At 36.7% G+C, this 13,388-nt stretch overlaps 1 protein-coding gene across 5 annotated transcripts in view; it reads right to left on the bottom strand.

The window, feature by feature from the left end:
- Positions 1–300: 300 nt before the first annotated feature.
- The window catches only part of Crisp1 (cysteine rich secretory protein 1), a 76,939-nt gene continuing 63,851 nt past the window's right edge, over positions 301–13,388 (bottom strand). Inside the window, exon 7 of one of the 5 annotated variants that reach the window (XM_047559390.1) lies at positions 301–753. In XM_047559390.1, the coding sequence (XP_047415346.1) occupies positions 569–753 (185 nt within the window). In that variant the 3' untranslated portion in view covers positions 301–568. Of the gene's footprint in view, positions 754–774; positions 1,777–13,388 lie in introns of those variants that run through there. The other 4 variants (XM_047559388.1, XM_047559394.1, XM_047559387.1 and 1 more) reach the window with 4 other exon arrangements.

Raw genomic sequence — 13,388 nt, 5'->3', positions numbered from 1 at the left:
GAGGGATATTTACACCCTGTGTGAGGATTAGGCATGTGAGTGAGGAAAAGCAGTGAGTAGGCTCATGGAGTCCTGGACTCATGTTAGAGCACATTTCTGGGACAGCACCACTGACCCCAGCCTATCAGAAGGGACACATTTAAGGAAGTTACTCCAAAGAATAAGAGTCCTCTGCCTCCCAGTTACCAGGGCAGCTACCGTGATTGAATACTCTGTGGAGAATTCTAAACACATTTTTTTTAGAAAATTGATTTTAATAATGGCCTAACATAATACAATGGAGAAAGAAAATGAAAGCAGTTCATAAATAAATTAAATATATTTTATACATCTACAATAGAATATTTAGTGAAATCACCAGATATTTTCAGTCTCTTATAGTGAATAGATTTGTGCTTAAGGAAAAATAGTGTCCTGAATTATTCTGTACAGTGTAGGAAAATGAGAATAGAGGTATGAATAGAACCTTGAAAAACAGAATTATAACATTAAAAAAATCACTCATTTGTGTGTGATAAGAAAAAGGGAAATAGCTTTAACTGAATTGGGGATTACATGGCAGGGCAAGTTAAAGATTGATACATTGAAAAGAAGAAAGTAAGAATTTGCAAATGAGCTTTATACATGCATTGTTAAAAGGATTCCTTGATATGGGTCTTTGAGAGTCACTGGGCTTCGAAGTGATTTCTCTGAGAATTTCCAAGTCTTCCTGTGGCTGGAACTCACTGGGGTCCACAGTGCTGTTCAGAAGAACTTATAATCAGAAAAATGAGAGATTACACTCTATTTATGAGCTATCAAAATGTATAAATGCATTCTATTGTCATGTACAACTAATTGGAACAAATAAAGTAAAATATTTTTTTAAAAAAGAAGAGCGTGTCCATGTTCAAACAGCTTCGTATGGTTACTAACACCCATCTCTCCCTTTAGGTTGCTTCCCAACCCTGAATATGTGGGATGAAATTTATAAGGGTAAGGATCATAATAACACCTTCAGTTTCTAATATTTAAAATAACTTTGGAGAAACAGTCTACAAGAGGCAATGGTGGACCATAGGGCAAGTTGAAAACATAAACAGCAACTCGTTTGGCTGTAGAGGAAGAGCAGAATTGGCTGTTGAGAACTGTATGAAAATAAGATTGCAAATGGTTCTTAATTCCAGAAAGTTTTCCTGTGCTGTGTGGTATGTAAATTGGAAGGGGATGGAGATTTGAAAGTACAGAGAATACGGTAAAAAGTTACAAATATATGATAATTTTCTTGCTCAATGTGTCGGGTAGGCAGAAGGATCAGAGTATGTGTAGAGAGATATCTGATTACAGGTTAATTGACTGTATAATTTCTTAACTTCCTTTCAACCCCTGAGCTTAATTGGGAATTGATTAGTTTCATATTACTAGTGTATATTGCTTATTTTGTGTTTGAAAATATGTGTGCATTACTTTTGTAATCAGAATAGTGTTTTCTTTGCAAGCTTCTTTTCACCCAAATGAAAATGTTTTTAAAGACCAGTGAGAGAGCACAAAAAAGAAATCAAGAATCTTTCATCAGGAAATGATCATATTAAGACACTAATTATTCTACTTATTGAATAACAGCTTTTAAAATTTCTGTGGGGAAACAGATAAAACTAACTGTGCAAGGCAGTCTAAAGTTCTTTGTCCAGGGTGAACGTGGCTCTGGTATCATTGTTGTCCCCTTGTTGAGGATGTCCTTCAGTCTGAAAGTCCATGTTTTTGACGTCCAAGGACAGAGATGCGTATGTCACAGCTCTAAGGGGAGAGGGGCGACACCAACTCGTCATCTGTAATTATTCCTTTTAAGCTCCCAGCTTATTGGATGGAGACTACCAACACCGAAGCCTGCTTTTTCCCACCTAATCCATTCAGAGTCTCATGCTAACCACCTACTGGAACACCCTGACAGACATGCTCAACATAATGCTTTTCTAGGTTTCTAGATATCCCTTAATCAAGTCAAGTTGATACCAAAATCTAACCATCACTGACTTCAGAGCTTTCCAGATAAAACATGTAAGAAAAAATAGTTTATGTTCATTTTTACAGAATAATATTAATGTCTCAGAGGACCTTCAACTTTTTATGTGAGAATCCTTATTTTATCTCTTATTGACCAGTTTTGTGAGCTGTACTATTCTAATGTTTTGCTATATAAAAACACAATTTGGGAACTGTTTTGTAGCTCAGTGATAAAATGCTCACATTTTACTTGGGGATTGATCTCCAGCAAAATCTCTCTGTTACAAGAAAAAAAAATCCTTAAAGAGGTACAGAATGTTTATGTTTTTCTTTTATCAGTTGTATTTGAACATGCTTTATAGAATTTTCAGTCTCATCAGAGTAGCACTAAGACTGTTTTGTTTGTTAAATAATGTTCTCTACCATCTTTCCATCATTTCTGTATTTAAAATTTTATAGATAAGTGATTTGTTAACTTTCTCTAATACACATGTGACCATAATCACATGCAGGGAAAATATATGGATGACATTATTTTCATTACATTGTTTTTTTCCAAACTGGCATGTCACTCAGGTCTGCATGAACACTTTTAAGGGAGATGTGGGTCCAAGTAGTTTTAAAGGAATTGTGTGTGTGCCTATTTCCTAAAATTGATCAGCCAGAGAATGTTGTTGTAGAATTTTACTTGTTTACTTGTTTCTTTTTTATTTTGTTTTAGTTTTGTTTTTCTGCAGATTTTATATTGATTAAAACTTTGTACTGATTTTCCTTCTTATTTACTTGAGATGACATGCTTTCCTTTTTACAAAGGAAAACACCTTTAGAAAACGGTACATGAATCATGAATTGCCTCCAGAGAGAAAACCCTCAATAAAAGGATAATCTGAATAATTACTGTAAGAGGGAGGAAATTTCCTAATTAAATTACAAATGCCATGATAGATCTTCAAGTCTGTTCTTGTCATATTCATATTCCTATAATAGCAGGTCATAGTCACTTCCTTAAATAGCTGGAAAGAAAAGCAGACCAAATTAAAATGTGACAGAAGCAATGAGGTCAATGGAGGAGATCAAACAATTCAACCCAAATTGCAGACAGAAAGCCTCGGTGGGCATGGCAGTCATTTTATGGAGCCCACAATTGGCCAGCTGTTCAAGAAGAACTTAAATTAACATGGTTTCTTCCCACCTCCAGATAGTAACAAATAAAACCAGAGGGAGTATCTCTGCAGTGGGATGTCTCAATAATGTATCCAGAAGGAACTTATAAAGCGAATACTACTAGATAAAAGTTGCTGAAACTCCCTGGCCCTCAGCATGAACAAGGGGAGTAGGCTGGAGCAGACCTGCCTTGGGAAGTGCTAGCTTAACCCAGCATTCTATGCAGCCTCCAGAAGAACCCCAGCAGAGATGGACTGGATTCCCACAATTCATAATTCCACTCTGTGGAAGTCAGAGCTCAGATTAAGGCAAGAAGGCAGTCTCAGTTCCAGGCAGTGGTAAGGGAAGGCACCCATGATTCCCAGCTGTTGCTGATAGCCTGGACATGAGCAGGATGACTGTCTTTCTTTCAGGTAATGAAGAGGGATGGTGCCCAGATTCATGGCCACAGCTAGCGTGCATTTGGTCACAGGCTGGATGGTCTCTGTCCCCAGCAGTAGAGGGGGATGGCACCTGTAGTTAGTGGCAGCAGGGAGCAGAAGCTTGGACACGGGCAGATTGCTCTCTCTGTCTCAGTCAATGAAGGGGAGTAGTGACCACCGTCTGCAACCTAGGGTAGTGGAAACTAGAACCACTGACTCAGCCTCTTTACCGGATAGCAGAGACAGTGCTCAGTGCTCTGTGTTGAAAAGGGAGACACTTCCGCATCACAAACCACCTATTGAGAACCCACAACCATGGGTCCTGTGCTTGCAGACAGAAACCAGGTTCTTTGCCTCTCTAAAAAGGACCCTTGGAGGGGAGCCACTGAGCACTGACCATTGGCAGTCAGAGTGACAGAACAAAACCCAGCATCCTGAGTGCCCCTCACCCCGCCCCCCGCACACAATAGAAACAGTCAAATGACAGCACCACACCTTCAAAGCATTCAATCTCAGGGACCTGGGTTGACAGAGAACTAGGGGAGTGGTTCCTGTGCTGCAGCATTTCTGGGGGATCCAAAGTCAAAGAATGATGGACATCTTCTAAAGATTCCAAATCCTGATGAAATCCTATGCAAGATTCAATAAGAATTTTCTTCACTAATGACTCTAACACCAACTTCCATCATTCATATACCTATATATCACTCATTTTGATTTGATAGCTGCTACCCTATTATTTGATATTGTGCCTTCAAACCATTTGGTTATATTTCTTCTAATATTTAAAAACATTAATTGGAATCATTCTCTTTGCTTCCTGATCTCATGTTTACACTTGCTCCTCTCATTTCCCCTTTCCCTCTTGCATTACCTGCTACTACCTCAAATACACATCCCCATTCAATTTAACCTTCTGTTTATATTGGTGTGCATTATTCCTTTCTGTCTTACCTATTTCTTCTTTCTTTTTTTATTTTTGACTCCAGGCATTGAACCCAAGGGCACTTAACCACAGAGCAACATCCCCAGCCCTTTTAAAATATTTAAAATTTTAAAATATTAAAATTTAAAATATTTTAAATTTTTTGCTTAGGACCTCCCTCAGTTGCTGAGGCTGGGTTTGAACATGTGATTCTTTTATCTTAGCCTCTCAAGTCGCTGGGATTATAGATGTGTGCCACTGTGCTGGCTCCTTCCTCCTCCTCCTCCTCCTCCTCCTTCTTCTTCTTAATCCAATTTTTCTTCTCCCCTTTTCAGCCTGTACATAATGTTATAGCAATTGTACTACATTTAATAAATTTTTTCAACTTGTTCTAGAACTTTACTATAAGTTTACACCTGGAATAGGAGAACTATGGAGAACAATGTTAACAAGATTTTGGTTTTTCAAAAGGTTGAAGAATATGTGGCTTGGCTCTGAAGGGGTTTTCAGCCATGGATGAACCTGGAGAACATCATGAAATAAGACAGACTCAGAAAACCAAGGGTTGAATATATTGTCTCATATGCATGAGCTAGACTAAAATAATAGGAAAAAGAATGAGAAAAGGTGAAGAATTCCATGAAAATAGAAGAGATCAATGGAGTAGAAGTAGGGGATTTGGTGGTGGGAAGATAGAAGGGATGGTAAAAGGGAATAATAGTGGACTGAATCTGACCAAACTTTCCCACGTACAAGTATTAATATAACATAGTGAGTTTCACCTGTGTGTATATCCATAATGCATAAATTATAAAAAAGTAAGAATAAATAGAAGAAAAATCATTGGATTAGAGCAAAGTGAATGGGTCAAAAATGGGAACTGAATTGGAGCAAATCATATTTCATGTTTGCATACTTATGTCAAAATGAATCCCAAAATTGTGTATAACTATAGTGAACTAATAAAAAAAGAAAAACAGGACACACAAAAAAGAGCAAGTCATAGTACTAGAAACAGATTTTAGCTTGGCTTACAAGGTTCTGAATTTTGATATATTGTGCAGTGAAGTCAGTCAAAAGGTTATAATTTGCAAATAATATTTTTCAGAGTCTGTTTTCAAGTTATTGTCAAAGAATAAATTGATCTTGAAGGACAGACCTCTATGAACAATGGAGAAAATTTTGACAACAAAATATTAAAATCTAAGTGATAAACTAAATGTCTCCTAATTTTATATAACCATTTGTATAGAAAAATATAAGAATTTATATTTTCAAAGGCTCCTGTGAATTTATTCCTTCTCCATTTTACTACTTTTAGGGGCAACGTGTTTGTGGATGCTCTGACTTATTAGTTTCTCAACAGCACATTTTGCATGGTTTCAATGAGGAAGAGGTGAAATATTCTGCTTTATATCTTTAATGAAAGAAAATGTAAGGGAGTAACTATTTAAATTTTTGATATTTATTTTCAGTTATTAAATACTATAAATATACACTTAAAATTTGGGCAGAAGCTTCTTGCTCACAGATATGTGACCAAATAAAAATGTCAACCAAAAGAGGCCTAGCTTATTTATTATTTTCAACAGGGGACACATTTTACATAGTCAATGGAAGCCTGCATCTTCAAACATTGTTAGTGAACCAGCCATCTTTAATTGGTAGTGTTGCATAAATTTTTTTTTAAGTAAAATTAAAGGTTGTTGAGAATCACAGTCTCTGGGATTGGAGTCCCCTGCATTTCTACTTTCTAGCAAAGCAATGTGATTTATTTTTCCTTGTTCTTGAAACCAAGTCCTGGTCATTGGATTGGCATCCGAGACAAAGACCAAACTTTCAGTAACAAATTTGGTAGCCCAGGTGGGACCCAAAAACAGCCCCTGCTTCAGATTTCTTGGGAAGGCCTGGTTTTCCAAGAAACCCCACTTTCATGCCGTCGATGTAAGGTGTCTGGCAAACTTGTTGAGAGCCAGCCCTAGACAGTTAGGAGACAGGGTGGTCCATTATGGACCACTTTGAAAAAAAGGAAACTGAACTCAGGAAAGTCGTTAAAACTTGATGATCTGGTAAGTCTCCCTGGAGTGCATGCTGAGACCCATGATTCCACACATCTGGTTCCTCTTCCTGGGAATATCTGGTCCCTCTTTGTGGGGACATCTGTGGTGCTACTGGTGTAGGAGTCATGGTTAATTTGCACTCAAGAACCTAGGGATGTCTACTCTCTTTAGGTCCATCCTAGGTTCTCATCAGTTTTTTGGCTTTGGGTTTGTGAATTCCCTCTGTTGTCTGTGTTTTTGTTTTGTTTGTATCTGTTACTGCCCCTTTTAAGACTTGACCAATATTGCATTGATCCTACAGGTAGTGTCTTAGGAAAGATATTAGATGCTCGACTTAAAGGTCCCCATCTGTTGGTCATGGTTTTAGGACTCCTCTCTTGACAGTGTATTTTGTACAATCTTGCAACTGGAGGTCGGTTTGTCGGAGGTAAAGAAAGTTGAAGAAGGGGCCACTTATAGGTAGGTATAAGCCTAAGATAGTGTTTTATGGCAACAATCTAGGTTTTGAATAGCTTTCTGAATTATTACACAATCTTGCAGTTGGAGCTGGTCTGTCAAAGGTAAACTAAGTAGAAAAAATTTGTATGTGCAGATCTATCTGTTTTAAAGGTTCTCATCTGTCAGCCCTGGTTTTGGTGATCTTCTCTTATCTGTCTGTGACTTTTATAGCTCTTCCTTGCTCTTTAAGGCATGGGACATGCTCTGTTGATCTTACTGTAATCTCTTGAGCAGAGAGATGTTGGCTGATTGGACCACCTATGTATAAGCCTAAGAGAAAGATGGTTTACTGTAACACAATCTGGCCTTGGAATGTTTTTTCTGGAGTACTATACAATCTTGAAGTTGAAGTTGATAAAGTGTATGAAGGAGATTCTGTATGTGTAGTATTTATGCGGTTGCATGATAAAGAGTGAATAGTCAGGGACTAATTTGAAGGTGCCAAGAGACACTGCCTCTGGAGTGCAAGGATAGCAGGACACCAGAAGAAAAGGAAAAGAAGATTTAAATCTTTTAAACACAATGCAGGCACTCCCAGCACTCTTTCTCAACCTGGCCCCAGGCAGCCACAGATCATCTCACTGTGGATCAAGAACACTAGCCCTAAACTGGGAAAAAACGTTCCAGAAAATCTTCCTGGGCTCTAGAAAAATGGCCAAAGAGAACTTGGCCTCTGCCTTGCCTTCCAGCCCCTTTGACCCTGGAGGGTTGAGGCTGCTGGCCCCAAAGGATGTGGCAGTAGGTTCCAGCACTGTCAGTGTATGGTTTGGGAACAAGAATAGTCTCCCCTTGTAAGATCTGACAGGGCACCCCATTTGGCCAGGGGATACTCATCACTGAGGCAAATCAACTCTTGAAACAATAATATCCCATCAAACTAAATGCTTGGGGAGACAGGCAGAATAAGTAAGTGCACCCAGAAAAGAAAAGAGACAGAAACTAAGGCCAACCCAAGTTTTGTTGGCAGTCTCTGCAAAGGGACTTAGAGGTAGCCTAAAAAAAGGATGGAAAGGGCCTCCTCCATTGAATATCAATGTGCCTGGCATAAGAAAAAGGCTCAAAAGCCTCTGGGTAAAATTGATAGTGGGGAACTCTCTTAAATTGCTGGCATTTTGATAATGATAAGGAAACAGGTCAGGCTCAAAAGTATCCTGTGCTCCAACCAACCCCTTAAATATAACCTGGGAGAAAGAAGATTAAGGCACACAGTTTATATATAGCAGATTGTCTGACCATCTCTTGGAGTTAAATTTATTGTGTAGATTAAGTGCACAGAGAACATTCATAAGGATTGTTTCAGAATCTGAATTTAAGGAAGGGTCTGAAACTAGAAAAGAGAAAAAAGAAAGTTAAAGGTATGGAAATATATTTTAGTACAGAAAATCAGAAGGTAAAAGAAATGTTTCTGGATTAGGAAGTATTTTGTCTAATGAAGTAATATTCTTGCGCTAAAGTCCAATATGAAAGAAAGGACAAAAATAATGATGTAAACAAGTTGTGGAGGTTTGCAGAAGGTAAATTTCAAAAATTTTGTATTTGTGATTAAATTGGCTATAATTAGTATAATCAGTCAAAGTTATTTGAACTTTAATGTACTGATAATGAAGCAAAGTCTGAAATATTGATTGGTTTTTATCAACATATTTTCTTGTATCTGTTAGGTTTTATTACTTAGGGAAGTTAATTCTTAAAGGAATTAGGATTTGTACCTGTTTTAAAGTCTTTTAAATGATTATTTTGTAACTGGTTAGATAAACAACTATTATTTTAGGTTATAACAATATAGTTAGCACCCTAAGTATATGTGACTAGATATAAATATAGGTCTGAGAACTATATCTATTTGAGCCTTGTCTAAGTGTTATGTAATAAGTTCATAAAATGAAAGTTTAGGTTTACTGGCAAGGTAACCAACAACTGCTCTCTTTTATACATTGTATCTAATGTAGAAGGGTCACACTTTCATTTGAAGACCTGTCTTATATTTGTTTTGACTAAGTCTATTTCTGATCCTCATCACTGTTTCTTAAGTATATAAGTGATTTAAGACTATCCTTTGATTTTGGCTAGTACTGCTAAACCACACAGATGTGATTATTGTTGCCATATACTCTGGGTTCTAAATTGAACTTTAAAAGTTAAACTTAGTTAAATGTAAAGCTTAGGGGAGAGTGCTTTACCAAGTTGGTGTTCTCCAAACTGAAATTATCTGAAGCAATAGTCTCAGATTGGTATACAAATAACAAATTTGGTTAATATTCCTTCATGTCATTTGATGTTTTATACCTGGATAAAGTAACCTGTTGTCAATAAGATATATATACAATTTTGTGTTACTCTTCACACTGGAATAGGAATTTAAATGTATTTTTGGAAGTAAAGCCTGATCTCTTTAGAGGTGACACTGTAGAACATGGAAACATTTTGCCACTTTTTCCACAAAAAGAAAGGTAAAGCTCTCTTAGCCTTTGTTTGATTCATGTTTCAGGTGTAATGTTGTATTGTGTTATTTGTCAAGCGCCCCACATTACCTGAGATAAGGCATATGACTCTGCCTCTGACCTTATTCCATGTTAGAATTGCACTCAAATAGACTAGACTTCAACTCATTTAACATTGTGTTCAAAATATTGATTTTTATTGTAACGATTTCTACAATTCCAAAATAAACAAAGGCTATAATATATAACTAAGTAAAGGTTTTAGATTATAAAAATCATTTTTCTTGGGTCATAGCTATTACACAAACTGAATTTTTTTCTCTGTTAATTTCATTTTGTATTTTCCTTTTAAACTTTATAACTGTTGCCAGTTAGCATTTTTGCAGAGTACTGCTTCTAATAAAACAAGGTGAGTTATTATGACATAATAAGTCATCATCTATAAGACAGATAGTGTAATGATGGCTTCTAGTACTCATAGTAACCCCAATTAAAGAAAGGGGTAACTGTAAAATTATAGATATTGAAGTTATAAGCTGTTATTCCCACTTTAAGACTGGTGAAACTGGCCTGCTAGATGTTTTAATCCCAAAATTTGGAGACCAAAGTCAAGGAAGTAAAAGGAACAAGCAGTCAACATTTTGGCCCTTGCCCTCTAAGGTCAACCAGGACCCAGAGAATGATGGGACCCCTCTCTGGACCCTGAAACTCTGATGAGTCACCCGATATGCTGATCAGGGAGATGGAGAGAATCTAGAGAATAGGAAGCCAACCAGTGAACATTCTGCAAAAGGAGGGTCATTGAAGAGGGAAACATTCCTAATGCTTCTCAGAGAAGCCACATATGATCAACAAGACTCTGACCTATCCTGGCAAATGGCACCACTGGTAGAGGAAAACTAAAGGATCCAAGAGGCTTTGCACCAATCCCCAAGAGTGATGTCTGAGGAATCTCAGCTGACTTTTAAGAGTAGAAAGGAACACAGTCAGTTTTTACCAACTTGATCTTAAACAGACAGAAGGAGAGTATAGCCTAAGCACGGTCTTACACAGACATTTAAATGAAAAACATTTTTTTCAAGGTAACTTAAGATATACACTTGTGTCAGCCCTACCAAAATTAAGTAAAACAGGAAGCAATACAGAAAGGGCTTTTGTGTGGAAGTGCATAATAATAATGATCACAAAGACTCTAGAGTACCAAGTTTGTCCTGAGTTCATTTGAACCTGATTTCATAGACCTACAAATCTTCCTAATCTCCTACATTGATAAACTTGATCTGTTTTTCACTAATATGGTTATGAGTTACTGTTTTCACAGTTTTTAGAGACTGGCTAAAATAGTAATTGCTTCTGTGCTAATTGTTTGAAAAAAATTAATGCTTTGCTGTCTTGTTTATTGATGCCTTAGCATGCCATGTGACACTTGGACCTCTGTACTGCTCTGATGCTGAATACCCTTAACTGTCCATGCCCCACCTGACAGAGAACAAGGACTTTGGGTTACTTTCTTCAACTTCTCCCTCTTTCAGCAGGAAACAGCTTGGAGATGTCATGGCCCCTTTTTCCATAGAAATGAAATGTAGAAATTGAAGTGGGAAAATGTAACAGTAGTTCACTTTATAGCCCTTGCTGCTCTGCCACTGCAACTTCTTTTTAAAATGGATATGTTTCTTTCTCTCTAATCTCCCCCTCCTGAATCTCACAGGAACCAGGATTTACCTTTCTTCCCCATTTTAGGCATATTTATCTGTCCTTGTATTCACACCCACCATAGGAACAAAGTAATTCAGACTTTGGGGATGGTACCAGAGATCTCATAAATGACTATCTCCCAAATTAGCAAGTGAATTACAACTCCAACAGAGAACCCCTAGAATATAGCCTCTGAATCACCTTTTTAAAAGCCCCCTGTTCCTGCTGATGGGCAGAATCACAGCTTCTGGAACAGGGTTCCCCTGTGTTTCTCCTTTGCTAGCAAAGCAATAAAACTTATTTTTTTCTTTTTCTCATAAAAAAAAGAAAGAAAGAAAGAAAGAAAGAAAGAAAAAGATATTAAAGGTTGTCTTTCATTAGCCCATACCAAAAATGATCAAGTATTTATTAGTATCAGCACTAATAACAAAATATTAAAAACCAAAGTGTTTGTATATAAGAACACATCTTCACATCTTTATTTTCCCTCTGATGTCTTTGCAGTCTTGGGATCATTATCCTAGCCTGCCTAAATTCACAAAGTTTCCCATGGGGCAGTGCCCCCTAGTGGTTTCAACACAGAATGCAAAAAGACTCCTTCACTCAACTTTGAAAAAGGTCTTCATTTCCTCTCTACTTTAGGTGTTTTATTTGTAAAATGGTATGACTACATTGTAGTGCAATTCTAAGGAATAAGTGATATATCACCAGTAAAGTACGTAGTCTAAAGTTTAAAGAAAATTCTCAATATATAGAATCAATTATTAACCCATGTGAAAAGAGTGGATAAATACTATACCCACAATTTATAATTTAATCATTTGATAAAACCATTTTGAACACTTATATTGTTATCAGACAATTTTTATGTGTTTCGATGCCAAAATGAGTAAGACATAGTCCTCCATTTCAAAACCTGTAGAGTGGAATATATGCACAACCAGATACAAATACAGGAAGTGAACTGCTAGCAGCTCTCTACTGAACGGGACAGTCCTTGTTCACCCTGTAGCTACAATATCATCCAGGCAGCATGTGAAAAAGAAGGAAAAAATAAAGATGTCAAAATTTCAATAGTGATATGATGACATGTTTCATCACTAAGGAACAGACAAGTTAAAATCTCAATTGTCAAAATAGGTAGTAAATACCAGGAAAATGACTAGAAATTAAGGGGAATATACATTACTTGATTTCAGAACATACTCAGCTCAAAATTTTGTAAGGATATTTGAAGACTGCAGGTGAAAAAGGGAATTGACAAGTATTTTAAAGGAATGGTCTGATAGTTCATATGAATGATTTCCTAAATGCTTCTCCTTTCCAAGAGAACTCTGACCTTGTGAGAATGTTATTAACCCTAAGTAGAAGCTCAGATAACCCAATACCCTATTATTAAGAATACAAAAGTGAAATAAGCCAGTAACTCCCCACTACCACCAAAAAAAAAAAAAAAAAAAAAAAAAAAAAAAAAAAAAAAAAAACCCCAAAGGTCAAATGTTTTCTCTAATATGTGCAAGCAAACCCATATATGGGACTGAGGACAAGAATAAAAATTCAGCAGATTAGACAATGGGGAATGGAGGAAATGAAGGGGGAATAGGAAAAGGAAAGAGTGGAATGAATCTGACATAATTTTCCCATGCACATATATGAAAACAACACAGTGAATCCCACCATCATGTACCTCCCTAAGAATGGGATCCTAGCTAAAATAAGATGTATTCCATGCTTGTATTATTATATCAAAATCGATTCTGCTGTCATATATAACTAAAAAGGACCAATAAATTAACAAAAGAGAATTAACCAAGCCAAAAAAATACAAATAATGTAAGTGCTTACAAGTTTTTGAACTTTTTGTCAAACACTCTATTAACCAATTTAGAAAGATTGTATCTTTGTGTCTTATTAGAAGAAAAACTTCAGTCTCATTAAATAGGGCACTGTTTATTTGAATGAAGAAAGATCCCTAAATTGGGCAACACTTAGAACCAGAAGAGGTTCAGAGAGCTTAGATCATTGGTGGGAACACTGAGTGTCTATATCTGAACACAGAAGCAAAGTAATTGTGCAACAGTTAGGCATGTGCATAATTTGAGTATGGTGAGATAATTAGCTACCTATAATTACCTGAAAACAGGGTAGTTGTTATATTAAGTTAAGTTTGGGTTTGTTTACATGCAAGATAAATCATGTC

Source organism: Sciurus carolinensis, chromosome 7 (assembly GCF_902686445.1).
Source record: "Sciurus carolinensis chromosome 7, mSciCar1.2, whole genome shotgun sequence".
NCBI classification, from domain to species: Eukaryota; Metazoa; Chordata; class Mammalia; order Rodentia; family Sciuridae; genus Sciurus; species Sciurus carolinensis.
This window is presented reverse-complemented; position numbering and strand designations above follow the sequence as displayed.